This window comes from Heterodontus francisci, chromosome 32 (assembly GCF_036365525.1).
Source record: "Heterodontus francisci isolate sHetFra1 chromosome 32, sHetFra1.hap1, whole genome shotgun sequence".
Classification (NCBI taxonomy): domain Eukaryota; kingdom Metazoa; phylum Chordata; class Chondrichthyes; order Heterodontiformes; family Heterodontidae; genus Heterodontus; species Heterodontus francisci.
The window spans coordinates 16,050,545-16,068,626 of record NC_090402.1 but is presented as its reverse complement, the minus strand read 5'-3'; the positions used below and the strand labels follow the sequence as shown (position 1 = coordinate 16,068,626).

General features: G+C 44.0%; 1 protein-coding gene across 5 annotated transcripts in view; it reads left to right on the top strand.

Moving 5' to 3' along the window:
• The first annotated feature begins 893 nt into the window (after positions 1-893).
• Positions 894-18,082, top strand: part of med27 (mediator complex subunit 27) — a 286,804-nt gene continuing 269,615 nt past the window's right edge. For all 5 annotated transcript variants that reach the window (XM_068012325.1, XM_068012326.1, XM_068012323.1 and 2 more), the window contains exons 1-2: positions 894-1,120; positions 9,469-9,613. In XM_068012325.1, the coding sequence (XP_067868426.1) occupies positions 918-1,120; positions 9,469-9,613 (348 nt within the window). In that variant the 5' untranslated portion in view covers positions 894-917. The remainder of the gene's footprint in view (positions 1,121-9,468; positions 9,614-18,082) is intronic.

Below are 18,082 nucleotides of genomic sequence, written 5' to 3'. Positions count from 1 at the left end.
ATAGGATCATGGCTGATCTGGTTGTGGTCTCAACTCCACTTTCCTGTCTGCCACCCATAACCCTTGAATCCCTTGTCTATCAAAAATCTAACTCAGCCTTGAATAAGTTCAATGACCCAGCATCCACTCCTTTCTGGGGAAGAGAATTCCACAGACTAAACAACCTTTGAAAAAAAAAAATTCTCTTCATCTCTGTCTTAAAAGGGAGACCTCTTACTCTTAAACTGTGTCCCCTAGTTCTAGTCTCCACCACAAGAGGAAACATCTTCCCGGTATCCACTCTATCAAGTCCCCTCAGGGTCTTATGTGTTTCAATAAGATCACCTCTCATTCTACTCAGCTTCAATGGGTATAGGCCCAACCCGTTCAAGCTTTTATCACCAAAATTAGTCGAGTGAACGTTCTCATGCAATTATATCCTTTTTCAAATAAGACCAAAACTGTACACAGTCCTCCAAGTGCAGTCTCACCAAGGTCCTGTACAGCTGCAGTAAAACTTCCCTACTTTTATACTTGATTCCCCTTGCAATAAATAGGTACAGGTTATCTGCAATTCCAAAAACATCCAAGGTGGTATTATGCAGATGTTAACAATGGGGAAATTACTGTTACTAACAGCAAGGGTGATTTACTTAGTTTGCCAAGGCCACTTGCCCAGTCTGACACAGAAGGTCCTGTGATATATGTGAGTAAATAATGAACTGTGCGGTAACTGTTGCATTTCCCTTGGGTGTTGCACACCAAGAAACTCTTGTAATTGTCCCTGGGAAGTAATAGGCATCGTGCTGTGTTCTGGGAATTGTAGTCCCTTTGGACCGCGCATGTGCTAACCTCTTTTACGTCATCACAGGGCGTCCCCATTTCGCGGCTTTCGTCATTAATTTGCGCTGAAGCGGTCGCCAGGCAGCGGTGGGAAGATGGCGGATTCTTTGAGTGTTGGGATAAATCTGGATGCTTTCGCTCATGCTATTAATGCTATTCAGCAGCTTCGTTCCAGTGTCACTCGCGTCTTTGACACTCTCAAGGATGGGATGAAGAACAAAGAGACTCTGGAGGGCAAGGAAAAGGCGTTCATCAGTGACTTTCAGGAGAACCTTCATGCTGTCAACAGGGACTTGAAGTAAGTCGGGCGAATTTTAGACCAGCATCTGAATTTCGAGCTGTGGCTGCAGAGTGAGTCCTTCTCCAAAAGGAGTGTTTCCGTTGCTTAGATTTGCTGCCGTAGCTGCGGATAAAATTAATTGGAGCTGAGGAGTTTCCGTGCTCGGTCAGTAGTTGCAGTGCATCCTCCTCAACTTTATAATCATAAGATAAGTTGAACTATAGTTGTGTCATCCTGTTATGAACTGTGAGATCTAGAGGTATTTTCAGGAGTGTGTCTCCATCCAGTTGACCTCAGTATATTGGCCTTAGTTCTTGTTAGTCATGTAGACAGAATCCAGACTTGTAGAGTGGTAATATTGATTTATGTTGTCTCCTTTATCCTATGAATTGAAATGGAATCTAACAAATTATATGTTCCTAGAGAGGGGGGAGGGGCGGCGGCATCTATAAGGGTCGGATGCCTAGGGCAGTAACCTTGGCCCATTGTGTCTGTGCCGGCTGAGAAATGATCCACCTGTTCTAATCCCACTTTCCAGTATTTAGTCTGTAGTCCTGCAGATTACGATACTTGAGATGCATATCCAGACCTGTTTTGAATGAGTTGAGGGTCCCTGCCTCAACTATCCTTTCAGGCAGTGAATTCCAGATCCCCACCACCCTCTGGGTGGAAATGTTTTTTTCCTCATCTCCCCTCTAATTTTTCTACCAATCGCTTTAAATCTATGCCTCCTCGTCACTGACCTCTCTGCTAAGGTGAATAGACCCTTTGCCTCCACTCTATCCAGGCCCCTCAAAATTTGGTACATTCCAATCAGACCTCCCCTCTGTCTTCTCTGTTCCAAGGAGAACCTTAGCCTATCCAATCTTTTCTCATTAGCTCATAATTTCACTACATAAATGCAAGTTCTTTTCTTTCTTTCTTTGCCTTGTCCTGCCCATGGGGGTAATTCTTTCTTTCATGACTTGCAATGGTGCAATCAGTATTTACCACACCCTTGACACAATTTTTTAATGTATTGTATCATTCTAATTGGTCTGTAATTGACCAGGTCCAGGATAGATTCCCTGTCCCTGCTGAATTAGCTAACCTCTGTCAGGATGGCAGGAAATTCTGTGGCGAGTAAATCAACAACTGACTCCCCAAAGCCTGTTCGCCATCTAAAAGACACAAGTTAGAAGTGTGGAATACTCTCCACTTGTTTGGATGAGTCCAGCTCCAGCAGCACTCGAAGCTAGACACCATCCAAGACAAAGCAGCCCGTTTGATCAGCACCCCATCTGTCAGAGTCATAGAGTTATACAGCACAGAAACAGGCCCTTCGGCCCATCGTGTCTGTGCCAGCCATCAAGCACCTAACTATTCTAATCCCATTTTCCAGCACTTGGCCCACAGCCTTGTATTGTATGGCATTTCAAGTGCTCATCTAAATACTACTTAAATGTTGTGAGGGTTCCTGCCTCCACCACCCCCTCAAGCAGTGCGTTCCAGGTTCCAACCACCTTCTAGGTGAAAAGATTTTTCCTCAAATCCCCTCTAAACCTCCTGCCCCTTACTGTAAACCTATGCCCCTTGGTTATTGACCCCTCGCTAAGGGAAAAAGTTTCTTCCTATCTAACCTATCAATGCCCCTCATAATTTTGTATACCTCAATCATGTTCCCCCCCTCAGCCTTCTCTGCTCTAAGGAAAACAAGTCTCTCTTCATAGCTGAAATGCTCCAGCCCTGGCAACGTCCTGGTGAATCTCCTTTGCACCCTCTCCAGTGCAATCACATCCTTCCTATAGTGTGGTGCCCAGAACTGTACGCAGTACTGCAGCTGTGGCCTAACTAGCATTTTATACAGCTCCATCATAACCTCCCTGCTCTTGTATTCTATGCCTCGGCTAATAAAGGCAAATATCCCATATGCATTCCTAACTACCTTATCTACCTGTTCTGCTGCCTTCAGTGATCTATGGACAAGTACAACAAGGTCCCTCTAACCCTCTGTACTTCCCAGGATCCTACCATCCATTGTTTATTCCCTTGCCTTGTTAGTCCTCCCAAAATGCATCTCCTCTCACTTCTCAGGATTAAATTCCATTTGCCACTGCTCCGCCCATCTTACCAGTCCGTCTATATCGTCCTGTAATCTAAGGTTTTCGTCCTCACCTATTTACGGCACCACCAATTTTCGTGTCATCTGTGAACTTACTGATCTTATCTCCCATATTCACGTCTAAATCATTAATGTACACTACAAACAGCAAGGGTCCCAGCACCGATCCCTGCGGTACACCTCTGGTCACCATCTTAAACATTCACTCCCTTCACCACCGGTGCACCATGGCAGCAATGTGTACCCTCTACAAGATGCACTGCAGCAACTTGCCAAGGCTCCTCCGACAGCGCCTTCCAAATCTGTGATGTCTATCACTTAGAAGGACAAGGGAAGCAGTCGCATGGGAACACCACCACCTGCAGGTTCCCTGCCAACTCACACACCATCCTGACTTGGAACTATATCATTGCTCCTTCACTGTTGCTGGATCATAATTCTGGAACTCCCTCCTAACTGCACTGTGGGTGTGCCTACACCAGATGGACTAGAGCGGTTCAAAAAGGTGGCTCACTATTACCTTCTCGAGGGCAGTTAGAGATGGGCAATAAATGCTGGTGTTGCCAGCAACGCTCACATTCCAAGAACGAATATTTAAAAAAAAAGTTGGGATTCAACTGCGGCTTTGACACTGAAGAGGAATATTAGCAAAGTTCTCAATTATAATTCCTAGCAAGACAATTAAACACTGCATTGAGTTTAAAATGATCTATTAGCCTTCATGACCCTGGTTTGATGCAAACAAATGGAGCACGTGTATTGTGTGCACTGGCTGGAGAACCTGTTTGAAATGGATTTGTGTACTCGATTTTAGTATGTTTGATTTCATGGCAGAAAACTGACCAGAATTTACATGTTTGCACTAAATTGTCAGTTTTATGTTGGTGCCATAAAGGTGTTTTTCTGAGGGTGAAGTTAGAGTCGAGAACTTTGCTTTACATCTAATCCATGCTGTAGCTCAAGGGTTCTCAACTGGAGATCTGTAGCCCCCTTGGGTCTGACAAAGTATTTTTGTCAGACCCCTTGAAAAATCAGTGTGTAGAATGTGTACCTTATGCACCTCTCACTCTCTCTCCATGAGTTTTTTCAAAAAAACTTTGTCAAAATTTGTAGAGTACGTCACATAATGAGTTAAATTTGAGATTACATAAAGAGCAGTACAGTTCAGTTTCTTTCAATACAGTATATGACACTCTGAGGTGCTTCACCACACCTTACAATTACAGGTTATATTTACAATATATATTTCATGTCAAACATACAGCCTGAGGGATTTTACGCAGGTTCCGGCCGCTCAGTGCACTATGGCGGGAGGGCCTTAGACTGTGACCTTTCCCCATTCAGCCTTTGCAGCGACCATAGTCCTGGACCTTGGAATGTGCTAGTCTGCAACACTCGGTCGTGGACAGCTGCTTGCACTGGAAGACCAGCAAGTTTCAGGCAGACCAAAGAGTGTCTTTCACTGAGTTGCTGGTCCTCCAGCAGCAGTTGGTTTGTCTCTGTATGCCCCTGGGAACAGCCCATAGAGCATAGAGTCCTGGGATACGGAGCTGCTAGCGATGAACCTCGACAAAAGACACTGCATCTCTTTCCAGACCTTCTTTGCAAAGGCGAATTCCTGAAGAAGGTGGGAGATGAACTGTTTTCCACCGCAGCTGTTGCGAGGACAGCACTTGGCGCTGAGACTGCAGGTGTGCATGAAGGATCTGATGGGGAGGGCCCTTCTCGCCACCATCAAAGTTACGTCTTGGTGCTTGTTTGAAAGTTCTGACAATGAGGCATTCTGCCAAATGACTTGGGACAGTCTGCTCTGGGAACCATCCAACAGGATCCACCATCTCTGGTATTGCGATGGACAGAAAGTTGGTTGGCAGACAGGAAACAAAGAGTAGGAATAAACAGGTCTTTTTCTGAATGGCAGGCAATGACCAGTGGGGTACTGCAGCAGGGATTGGTGCTAGGACCCCAGCTATTCACTAATATATATTAATGATTTAGATGAGGAAACTAAATGTAGTATCTCCAAATTTGCAGATGACACTAAACTGGGTGAGAGGGTGAGTTGTGAGGAGGATGCAGAGAGGCTTCAGGGTGATTTGGACAAGTTGAATGGGCAAATGCATGGCAGGTGCAGTATAATGTGGATAAGTGTGAGGTTATCCACTTTGGTAGCAAAAACAGGAAGGTAGATTATTATCTGGCTATAAATTGAGAGAGGGGAGTACGCAACGAGACCTAGGTGTTCTTGTACACCAGTCGCTGAAGGTAAGCATGCAGGTGCAACAGGCGGTTAAAAAAGGCAAATGGTATGTTGGCCTTCATAGCGAGAGGATTCGAGTACAGGAGTAGGGATGTCTTTGCTGCAATTATACAACGCCTTGGTGAGGCCACACCTGGAATACTGTGTGCAGTTTTCGTCTCCTTATCTGAGGAAGGATGCTCTTGCTATAGAGGAAGTGCAGTGAAGGTTTACCAGACTAATTCCTGGGATGGTGGGACTGACGTATAAGGAGAGATTGAGTTGGTTAAGATTATATTCGCTGAAGTTCAGAAGAGTGAGGGGGGATCTCATAGAAACCTATAAAATTCTGACAGGGCTTGACAGGGTAGATGCAGGAAGGACGTTCCCGATGGTGGGGGAGTCCAGAACCAGGGGTCATAGTCTAAGGATACGGGGTAAACCTTTCAGGACTGAAATGAGGTGAAATGAGAGAGGGGTGAGCCTGTAGAATTCGCTACCACAGAAAGCAGTTGAGGCCAAAACATTGTATATTTTCAAGAAGGAGTTAGATATAGCTCTTGGGGCGAAAGGGATCAAAGGATACAGCTGGGTGGGGTGGGGAAAGCAGGAACAGGTTACTGAGTTGGATGATCAGCCATGATCATAGTGAATGGCGGAGCAGGCTCGAAGGGCTGAATGGCCTACTCCTCCTATTTTCTATGTTTCTATGTTCCCCACAGAGCCTTGAGGATGTTGCGTGCGGACCACTGACTCATGGATTTGTACTCAAGGTGTTTCTCTGCATGAACCTTTCCACGAGGGACAGCAGTCCGCAGCAACGTGGCCAGAACCATCCTTCTCAACACCGAGGAAGAGAGAACCACAGCACCTAGTGACCCTTGGTGTTTGCATACCGAGGATCTATGCACAGCTTGATGCAGTCGCACACATAAGTGGCCATCAAGATGAGGGCAACATTGGGTATGCTTGTTTCCCCCCTTTAGAGATTTGTGCGTGGTGTCCCTGTGGACATGAACCATCTACAATCTCTAGATAAAGTGGAAGATGGCTCGGGTGCCTGCTGCAGCACAGGTGAGGGGTATGAGCCAGACCTGCAACACTAAGAGCATCTTGCACCTAACAACCAGGTTCGTACCCGCAATGGAGAGGGTGCGTCGCTCCCACTTGCCCAGTTTCTGTTTCACCTTGGCTGTGCACTCCTCCTGTTTTTAGCACACACCCTGGCCCCTCTGAATCATATCCCCAGCACCTTCAGGTAGTCTGACCTGATGGTGAAGGGGACAAAGGATTGGTTGGCCCAGTTCTTAAAGAACATGGCCTCGCTCTTGCCGTGATTCACTTTGGCTTACAAGGCAAGTTTAAACTAGTCACAGATACTCAACAGTCTGTGAACAGATAGCGGATCTGAGCAAATGATGTCCATGTAGAGGGAAGCTTTGACTTGAACGCATCTGCTGCCTGGGATCCTCACCCCTCATGCCTGCATCCTTCCTGATGAACTCAACAAAAGGTTGATACAACTCACAAACAAGAGAGAGGAGAGAGGGCAGTCTTGCCTGGCTCCAGATTTGATGGAAAAGCTTTCAGGTTCCCACCCATTGAAACTATGCAACTGATGTTTGTGTAGAACAGTTGGATTAAATTACGGATTCCTTCCCCAAATCCCATTTTGGAGAGTACGTCACGTGAGTAATTACTGTGCTTTCAAAACTACATTTTCTGCTTTTGGACTTTAAGTTTGCCTACCTACTTCCCACATCTCCTGGTCGTATTGTATAAAAATTCAAATTGAAATGGCATTTCCTTTCAGATACACGTTTGCCAGATAAAAATATACTGTGCATGTCTTCCCAACGGTGGGGGTTGGGGTTGGGGGGTGGTGGTGGTGGTGGGTGGGGGGGCAGGGGGGTGGTGGTGGGTGCGGTGGTGGCATTACTGAAAGGGATCTGCTTTAAGCAGTCGGCCAATTGTGCAAAGCAGCGTTTGTGATCTGCAATGTATTATAGCGCACAGTGGAATGAGGCTGTGGCTTTAGATTCCAATGTGTAAAGTGGAGCAAGAAGTTTGGGTTGTGAGGAAATCTGAGTGAGTAAATGAAATGTGAGGCGGGCAGGTCCTGCACCTCTCATTGTCTGTCGTTTATTTCAGTTTCATGCCTCGGGGCTCCCAAGCCCTTCATGCCTTTGTTTCTGTTTTTGATCCTTTCCTTTTTACCCGAGTCAGTAGTATAACCCTGTCTCTAAAGGCTGCCTCTTTGCCCTATGTTCTGATACCCTGATTTCTGATCACCCTGCGTTGTCCATCACCTGCCCCCGCCCCGTTCACTTTTTATTATAGACAAAAAAGGCCCTTTTAGGCTTGTCTGAAACAAAATAACAGTTAAGGGGAGGGGGAAAGTAATGGGTTGTTATTTAGTGGGAACCAGCTGTATGCTCAGTCCTAGTGCCCAAAGGGTTACTTCCTGACTTCCTCATAACATACTGTTGGGTAGAGTGATTTCACACTGAGACCCAATGTTATCTTTGTTCAAGTATCTACAGACTGTACTTCAGCTTGCCTAAAATTCCGCTGCCTGTATCTTCTTATACCAAGTCTCGCTCACCTTTTACGCCTGTCCTCATTGATTGGCTCCTAATTCCCCCAAAACCTCATTTAAAATTCCCATCCTCGTGTTTAAATCACTTTATGCCCCAACCTCTCATTCCCATATCTATTCCTTCCCCAATCTCTGTAAATGATGGGGCGAAGGGAGTGGGGATGCACAAAAGGACAGAGTTGGAGGAATACAGAATGCTTGTAGGGTTGGAAAGTTGGAAAATGTTAGAGATAGGGAGGGGCAAGGCCATGAAAGGATATAAACACAAAGATGAGAATTTTAAATTTGAAGCATTGGGAAGCTGGCAGCCAATGTGCGCAGAGTGATAGGTGTGCAGGATGTGATGTGGGATTGGTCAGGGGCTTTCAGCCGAGTGTCTAAGGCGCCTTCGGTCATAGTGGTCCGTGAGACGGTTTCATGGGGTCTGCCAAGTATAACCAGAGATATGTTGAATGTGGACCATATGCAATCTGCCTATGCCGATCTCTCTGAAATGAATTTGTAAACTTGTGCTTGAGCACCGGGACATTTGATTCAGCCAATGGCCAGTAACTCAGGTTTGTCACCCAGGCAAACATAAGAAGCCTCGCGGGTGCAACACATCACTACTTCCTTCACCCGACCTTCGATCTGGTGCCCAGAAACAATTTTCACATTAAGTAAAACAAAAATAATATATGTTTAATTTGTATAGAAGTAGTACTTGTTGTGTTATGCTACAGGATGTCTGAGGAATTTTTCTAACATGGGAGAGGTGGCCTCAGAAGGAAAAAGGTTGAGATCTCCTGCTGTTTTTCTCACCTAATGCTTGCTGCTGACATGAGACGTAAAACATGGAAAGTATTACATTATCTCAGCACAAATATCCCAACCAAAAAAAACTCCAGCATGAGAAAAATTACTGCTTGTTGTCACAGTGGACACTGATCAAGGTATTTTGGGCAGTTGATGTGATAACATCTGTGCTGGAGAATTAACTATTTTAAACAATCATTGTGAGTCAGAAGATGTGCTGTTGTATTTTATTAATGCAGAAATGCTATACCTTGATGGATTTTTTAGTGCAGTTCATGGACAAAATAAGTTTCTCCCACATAACTGTCTTCCTACTCCTTTCCCACTGTAATTCTTTTTGCATCTCCCTCTCTATGTAATTTGCTCTTTTGCTCCCTTTTGCTTTCTCACGCCACCCATCACCCCTTCTCCCATATTTAATAGTGCTGTAACTGCTTTTTCATCTATGTCCACAACAAAAAAAAAATGAAATTTGGCAATCCCACTAAAGTCTGACCATCTGTTGATTTTAATCTTATTCTCGTTAATTAAAGTTTTATTCTGAATGCATTTATTGAAAATAAAAATGACTTTGTATACGTTTTGTACTTCAGATCTGATGACTGATGGTTGCTGTTGTTTTTGATTTGCAGTGAGTTGGAACGTCTGAGTAACCTGGTGGGGCGACCATCAGAGAGTCACCCACTCCACAACAGTGGCTTACTGAGCCTTGATCCAGTGCAGGATAAAACCCCCCTGTACAGCCAGCTTCTGCAGGCATACAAGTGGTCCAACAAGGTACGTGGCCAATCAATATTAATGCAGTTGTCAGTTCAGTCACCAATGGTGACCAATTGACTGAAGCTATCTTATTTTTAGCTTAATTTTTGAATTTCATAACTTTTGCAGTAAATTTTACAAATCTTTATACAAAGTAAATCAAAACCAGTACATCTTCTTTTCTTTTGGGCCTCCTTATCTCGAGAGACAATGGATACGCGCCTGGAGGTGGCCAGTGGTTTGTGAAGCAGCGCCTGGAGTGGCTATAAAGGCCAATTCTGGAGTGACAGGCTCTTCCACAGGTGCTGCAGAGAAATTTGTTTGTTGGGGCTGTTGCACAGTTGGCTCTCCCCTTGCGCCTCTGTCTTTTTTCCTGCCAACTACTAAGTCTCTTCGACTCGCCACAATTTAGCCCTGTCTTTATGGCTGCCCGCCAGCTCTGGCGAATGCTGGCAACTGACTCCCACGACTTGTGATCAATGTCACACGATTTCATGTCGCGTTTGCAGACGTCTTTATAACGGAGACATGGACGGCCGGTGGGTCTGATACCAGTGGCGAGCTCGCTGTACAATGTGTCTTTGGGGATCCTGCCATCTTCCATGCGGCTCACATGGCCAAGCCATCTCAAGCGCCGCTGACTCAGTAGTGTGTATAAGCTGGGGATGTTGGCCGCTTCAAGGACTTCTGTGTTGGAGATATAGTCCTGCCACCTGATGCCAAGTATTCTCCGAAGGCAGCGAAGATGGAATGAATTGAGACGTCGCTCTTGGCTGGCATACGTTGTCCAGGCCTCACTGCCGTAGAGCAAGGTACTGAGGACACAGGCCTGATACACTCGGACTTTTGTGTTCCGTGTCAGTGCGCCATTTTCCCACACTCTCTTGGCCAGTCTGAACATAGCAGTGGAAGCCTTACCCATGCGCTTGTTGATTTCTGCATCTAGAGACAGGTTACTGGTGATAGTTGAGCCTAGGTAGGTGAACTCTTGAACCACTTCCAGAGCGTGGTCGCCAATATTGATGGATGGAGCATTTCTGACATCCTGCCCCATGATGTTCGTTTTCTTGAGGCTGATGGTTAGGCCAAATTCATTGCAGGCAGACGCAAACCTGTCGATGAGACTCTGCAGGCATTCTTCAGTGTGAGATGTTAAAGCAGCATCGTCAGCAAAGAGGAGTTCTCTGATGAGGACTTTCCGTACTTTGGACTTCGCTCTTAGACGGGCAAGGTTGAACAACCTGCCCCCTGATCTTGTGTGGAGGAAAATTTCTTCTTCAGAGGATTTGAACGCATGTGAAAGCAGCAGGGAGAAGAAAATCCCAAAAAGTGTGGGTGCGAGAACACAGCCCTGTTTCACACCACTCAGGATAGGAAAGGGCTCTGATGAGGAGCCATTGTCCATCAAAACCCATTATTTTTAAAAAAGAATATCAGTTTGTCAATTTTAATGAAATTGTATCAAATAAATTGAAAACTTGCATGTAAGTGAAAGGATCCTTCTTGCTAGCAGTAGCCAGATGCATCCAACCAGTTAAGCAATATTGCATCCTTAATTCTCCTAGTTAGAAAAAATGAGAATTAAGTGATGTGGAAATTGTGGAAGGTAAATAGAGGCCGCTAAGACCTGAAACCCTAACCTACCTGCGCTTCATTCTAATATTTTCTTAAGGTGCTAATTAAGTGGCAGGTTAAGTTATCACAAATGAGTTGCCAGGCCTGGCAGTCCCACCTTGTATCAGTTGTTAACCCTTGTGGGCGTCAACAATCTGCTAAACCAGTAGCTGGATCACATTGACGAAAATGGACAGCCACTGCATCTGTCATCCTAGTAATACTCATCAATACCCAGTTTCTAATTGGCACACATTGCTTGCCCTTTGTACTTCCTTATGTAGCTCAGTGTTAAATTTCATTTGATAACATTGTTGTGAAACACCTTGGGCCATCTTATTTCATTAAAGGTACTATATAAATGCAAGTTGTTGTTATGCATATAGAAAATGCTATGTGGATCTTTTTTCTTTTGGGCCTCCTTATCTCGAGAGACAATGGATACGCGCCTGGAGGTGGTCAGTGGTTTGTGAAGCAGTGCCTGGAGTGGCTATAAAGGCCAATTCTAGAGTGACAGGCTCTTCCACAGGTGCTGCAGAGAAATTTGTTTGTCCACAGATGTGGATCTTCGTGTCACACTATCATTAAAAAATGAGTTGAACTGAATGGAGGGAGCACCAAAATTTACAATATGCCTGTTTGGGTTCATCAGTTGTTCAATCATACCACAAGTTTTCGAATTTGGCAACAGCTGGTGTGTGAAGTAAATGGATCTACCATGGGTACTGTGGGTACAGGCACAGTGATGTAAGAAATTTTTGGCAGTTTGGGCTAGAAGTTAAGCCAAGTTCAGAAAATGCAATTTTGTTATCTGAGGGAAAGATAGGTATTTCCCCCTCTCCCTATCTGTTGAAAGCAAAAAAATACCCATCAGGTAATTTGAGTTTCTTCACAAAATGTAACAAATGTAGATTTTGTAGAACTGATTTTGTATTTTTGGGGTGGGGGAGGGAGAAGGAGGAGAAACTATTATAGTCCATTTGTTACTGAGATATTGACATTGAAATCTCCTAAATTGACTTTTCACAATTGTCAAAAACTCTTGTTAGAACCCAGTCAATTTCAGCTGCATTTCCCACACAATTAGTTTTGTTAAAATCAATAGTACTTACTGTAGTCTAAGTAGCTCCTGCATTATGCATATGAGCTTAAACTTTAGTCCTGATGTGTGTCTTAAATCCAATTTGTTTTTGATCTACCAAATTGTGATGTTAGGAAGATGGAAGTTTAAAAAAAATTCTGTACTGCTAGCTGCGCATCTTTAAAAAAGGCTGCACAATTTAGCAAAAAGTGAATCTCATGGAGATAATGTAGATTTGGAGTATATGCTGTTATACAAGAAGGGACATAACACAGTATTTACAGGGATTGAAAAGACAAATACGTTTTTTTTTACATGGTCTGGAAATTTTATGGTTTGGAAATTGAATTTGATAACTGGTCACTTTTCTGTAAAAATCATTATTTTTCCCTTTTATGAATTTCATATGTTACCTTTTTAAAATGAGGATACATAGGCAGATGATGGGGCATGGCGGATTTATCGGTGGAGGGTGGGACAGATGGAGTTTATCAACAGTTCTGTGATTGTTCTGCTCTGGTCGTAGTGAAGGTGGTTCTAGGACATGGCAGCATTTCAGAGGAGGAGCATGGGATTTGGTGGGACTATGAGTGGAATGTGGGATTAGGTGTACTAGATGATTTCTGGTATCTATTAGTTTGGCAGCAAAAGGTGGCATGGAGCTATGTCAGCACAATGCTGGGCCAGGTGCACGGTGAAAGCACACATATAGACTATCCAAATAATTATTGAGATCACATGTCCAATGACAATGTCTATTAACTACCTTTTTTTTTCCAAAAATACAATTAGGCACATCTGGATTCCCAATTTGCTACTAGTGGCTAATGTATGAGGCGATGTTAGGTTAAGAACATGGGGAATGGGGATCCAGGAGAGGTTGCAACAAGTATATTATACCCCTGTTACTTTTCTTCCCTTTCCTTCCCCCGCCACCACCACCCCCCCACCGCACATTTTATCTGCTTTGATGCATTTGCCCTTTTTGCTTAAGATACCGATACCATTGCTGCTTGTTCTTTCCTCATTCTTGCCAGCATTTTCCCTTTTGGTTACTTCTATGATTGTGGATGATATTTTCTCTCTGATCGGCTCCTGAAAGGCAGTCATTCACTATGGATTGATCTGGCTGCAATGCCTAAAAACAGTATCATTGCACTTGATCAGGATCTCCCTCTAGAGCTAGTCTAACTATCAGTCCCTCTTAGTAACACATTTAAAAACCCTAATCCAAAGCAACATTGTTGGCTCCAAGTTTTACAAACTGTATAAATGACTGGGCAGGGGGGGGTGCGCATTAAATTGCACCTTTGTATAAATTTCTATATTTTCTGTCTGATTGTGGTTCTACAGGAACAGGGTAACTCTGCAACTTTCTTGATGTATCCGCATCCCCTCCCTCTCTCACTGCCTCCCCTCTCTCCCCACACATACAGAATTTGTCTACATCAGTTGCTTGGCCTAAGTGAAAATCCCAACTTGAGCTTCAGGCTCTGGACAGAAAGACAAACCTATGTGGGGGAAACCTCTCACAGACATTATTAACCTTTTAGTAACCAATTTTAGGAGTGAGTTTCATGATGTTTTTTCACAGTTGTACAATTTTTATTTTAAGTGTTTCGAGCTGATTGGAAGAAAACTGGAAGTTTGAAGAGATGATTTGGTTGTGGTATTTTGCTGGCCTTTGAAGTGGGGGGAGAAATTGAAGGATTTGTTTTCTTGCTTTTCTGCTGTTTCATACTGCTTTATTTCCTATTTTGATTAAAGCTATTTAGTAGCAAAATACAATTGTTTGTTTAAGCCAATCGTGATTTGTTGCCTTATGACCATATGACGCTTTTCCTTAGAGCAAAGAAGGCTGAGGGGGGACCTGATTAAGGTATACAAAATTATGAGGGACATAGATAGGAAGAAACCTTTTCCCTTAGTGGAGGTGTCAATAACCAGGGGACATAGTTTAAGGTAAGGGGCAGGAGGTTTAGAGGGATTTGAGGAAAAGTTTTTCACCCAGAGGGTGGTTGGAACCTGGAATGCACTGCCTGAAGGGGTGGTAGCGGCAGGAACCCTCACAACGTTTAAGAAGTATCTAGATGAGCACGAGACGCCATAGCGTACAAGGCTATGGGCTAGGTGCTGGCATGGACACGATGGGCCGAAGGGCCTGTTTCTGTACTGTATGACTCTATGACTTTGGAGGTGTGGTACCTCTAAAGTCACATTTTCAAGTAATGCCTTTGAAAGGTATGACCCAAAAGATCCTACTGATTCCAAGACTTTTTGATTAAACAGATTTAGTTAGCACATTCAAATTATTGATTTCTATAGATTGCAGATAATTCTTTTTATGGAGAACAGTGTGGACTGTAGGGAGGTGGAGTAGAGAAGTTGTATTGCTTCATTGTGTCACCATTATGACTGCAGAAGACAGTTTGTGGGTGAAGATATTTCCTATTGTTTATTGAGCTGCCTGCATCAGTAAAAATCCTGCCAGTTATTCTGAAAAAATAAACTTCTTGCTTCTCTTAAACCAGTTCTAAATTTTAAATTAAAACTCAATGCAACATTCCATCTCCAATTGCATTGAAAACTCTCAAGACGCTTCTTCCCACCTCCCCCTGGACCATGACCCCACCACCGAACATCAAGCTACTGTCCACAGGACCATCACTGACTTCATCCCCTCTGGAAAGCTTCCCTCTGCAGCTTCCAACCTCATGGTCCCGCAACTCCAGACAGCCCGCTTCTACTGCCTTCCTAAAATTACAAACAGGACTGTCCTGGCAGACTCATCGTTTCAGCCTGTTCGTGCTCCACTGAACATTTCTTCCTATCTTGACTATCTTTTTTCCGCTGGTCCAGTCTCTTCCCACCTACATCCATGACTCTTCTGACGCCCTGCATCATTTTGACAATTTCCCGTTTCCTGGCCCCAATCACCTCCTCTTGATTATGGACGTCCAATCTCTCTACACCTCCATCCCCCACCAGGACGGTTTAGGGCACTCCACTTCTTCCTTGAACAAAGGTCCAACCAGTCCCCATCCATCACCACCCTCCTTCGCCTGGCTGAACTTGTTCTCACATTGAACAACTTCAACTCCAGTCACTTCCTTCAAATAAAAGGTGTTGCTATGGATACCCGCATGGGTCTTGTTATGCCTGTCTTTTTGTGGGATATTTCGAACATTCCATGTTCCAATCTTACTAGGGTCCCCTCTCACAACTCTCTTTCTGGTACGTTGATGACTATTGGTGCTAGTTCCTGCTCCCGCCCTGAACTGGAAAACTTTATCAACTTTGCTTCCAATTTCCACTCTTCTCTCATCTTTTACATTGTCCATCTCTGACACTTCCCTTCCCTTCCCTTCCACGACTTCTCTGTCTCCATCTCTGAGGGTAGGCTGTCCACTAATATTCATTATAAGCCCACCAACTCCCACAGCTGCCTCGACTACACTATTTCACGCCCTGCATCCTGTAAGGAATCCATTCTATTCTCCCAATTTCTCCGTCTCCAACGCATCTGCTCTGATGATGCAACCTTCCACGACAGCGCCTCTGATATGTCTTCCTTTCTCCTCAACTGAGGATATCCCGCCCCCCGCCCCCCCACTGTTGTTGACAGAGCCTTCAATCATTTCTGGTCCATTTCCTGCACTTCTGCCCTCACCCCTTTCCCCTCCCTCCCAGAACTGTGACAGGGTTTCCCTTGTCCTCACTTTCCACCCCACCAGCTTCCACACCCAAAGGATCATCCTCCGCCATTTCCACCACCTCCAGCGTGATGTCACCACCAAACGCATCTTCCCCTCCCCTTCCCTGTCAGCATTCCGAAGGGATCATTCGCTCCACGACTCCCTGGCCCACTCCTCCATTACCCCCGACACCTCGTCCCTGTCCCACGGCACCTTCCCATGCAATTGCAGAAGGTGTAATACTTGCCTTTTTATCTCCTCTCTCCTCACTATCCAAGGTGCCAAACACACTTTTTCAGGTGAAGCAGCGATTTACTTGTACTTTTAATTTAGTATACTGTATCCGCTTCTCTCAATGTGGTCTCCTCTACATTGGGAATACCAAACGCTGATTGGGTGACTGCTTTGCCGAACACCTCTACTCAGTCCAAAAGCATGACCTCGAGCTTCCGGTTGCTTGTTATTTCAACTGCCTGTCATGCTAATGTTGGATGCCAAAGCCTGTCACTCTTGTTTTGGCTGTGAGATTTGGCATGCAGTTCCAGTAACATGGCAGTAGATGGCAGTGTAGAAAATGTGAGAACTTCACACAGGATTGTAATATGTGACTCTAGTAACTTCTGACCACCTGCTGTAAATTAAATAATGCTGTGCCATTTCAGCTTTTTAGGATTCTATTTATTGTCATAAATATATAATTTCTAAATCAATCTTTATTGTGATCTTTAAAATACTAAGCATAAAGCAGGACATTTCATGTGTAGCACCTGCTTCCACAAGCCCATGTTTTCACTCCATTAGTGAGAGGCAAATGCGCTGACCCTCCCTGAAAGCAAATTGTCAGCCAGTTCCAGTTGAAAGTGTAAAATATAATACTTGACTTGGTTTTAACTTGAGAACGATTAGTAATCTTGGCTTCTAAATTGAAAATTCCTCATCCTGTCAATTAACAGGCAATTAATATACTTCTATTGCAACAAATTCACTCTAAAATGTAATTCAGGACTTTCAAAGTATTACATAAAACTATCAAGAGGAGGGAGAAGGTGTAAAGAATAACAAACCAGAATGAAAGTCTTATAGTTGGATAGCTTTATAACTTTGGTTTTGTGACGAAGATGAAGACTATTGTGCTGGCATGTAATTGTCATCCTTAATTCTGTTTTCAACTCTTTCTATTTCACTGAATTTCCTGTTGGGTTTTTCACATTTAACTTTCTGTCTGTCTCTCAATTTCACCCCCCCACTTTTTTTTTAATGGGTTTTTCCAGGATTAGGAGATTGTTGCAAAGTTTGCAGGTGTCTGGCTCCAAATAATTATTAAAATATTTTTGGCTTTATTTCAGTGTCTGAGAGATACTGGGGTGACCCTAACCTGAGCCTTGATTTCTTAAAGCAAGCCTACTATCATGACAGTGGGCAGAACTCATTATGTCAGTGAGAGCTGATCACCAACTGATACTTTCCCCAATTGCCCGTTACTCATGTCAGGCTTGACAGCAAATCGGTAGGTTATTTTACCAGGGATTTGGGAGGTATTACACCGGTGTATAATCCTGACCTTGCCTGATGTCTATATGTGCACTCACAACAGGGAACCTGGATAATAATCAGGAATTTCTAGCATTTTCTAACCCACCCTGACCCCCGTCAATAGTGATGCCCTATCACTGCTCCAGATGAGAATGGATAACTCTGCACCTATGTGGGATCAACTCTTGTACCTTCCAGGTCTGCATGGCTCAGCTAAACTAGCTGATGTTCACTGAGACATTGGGGTGCCAATGTAATTTCTAATTTTGCATTTTAGGCATGTTGGGATCGAAATTGCAGCTTTGTTTTAAATGTCATGTATAAATGTTACTGAAGTACTTTCTTAATAAGGAAATATCAGAGCATCCAGCTGTTAGTGATCTACTGGAGCTAATAGTCTTTGAGCTATTTCTGTATTAGTGTATGAGCTGAGAGTGACTGACTGGATAGACTGACAGTTGCTGAAGAGAAGAGAGTTCTTTGTATTGGTGTTTACTAAGGAAGCGCATGCTGACAAAATATCGGTAGAAGTAGAGATGGTAGAGGTAACGGATGGGTTGAAAA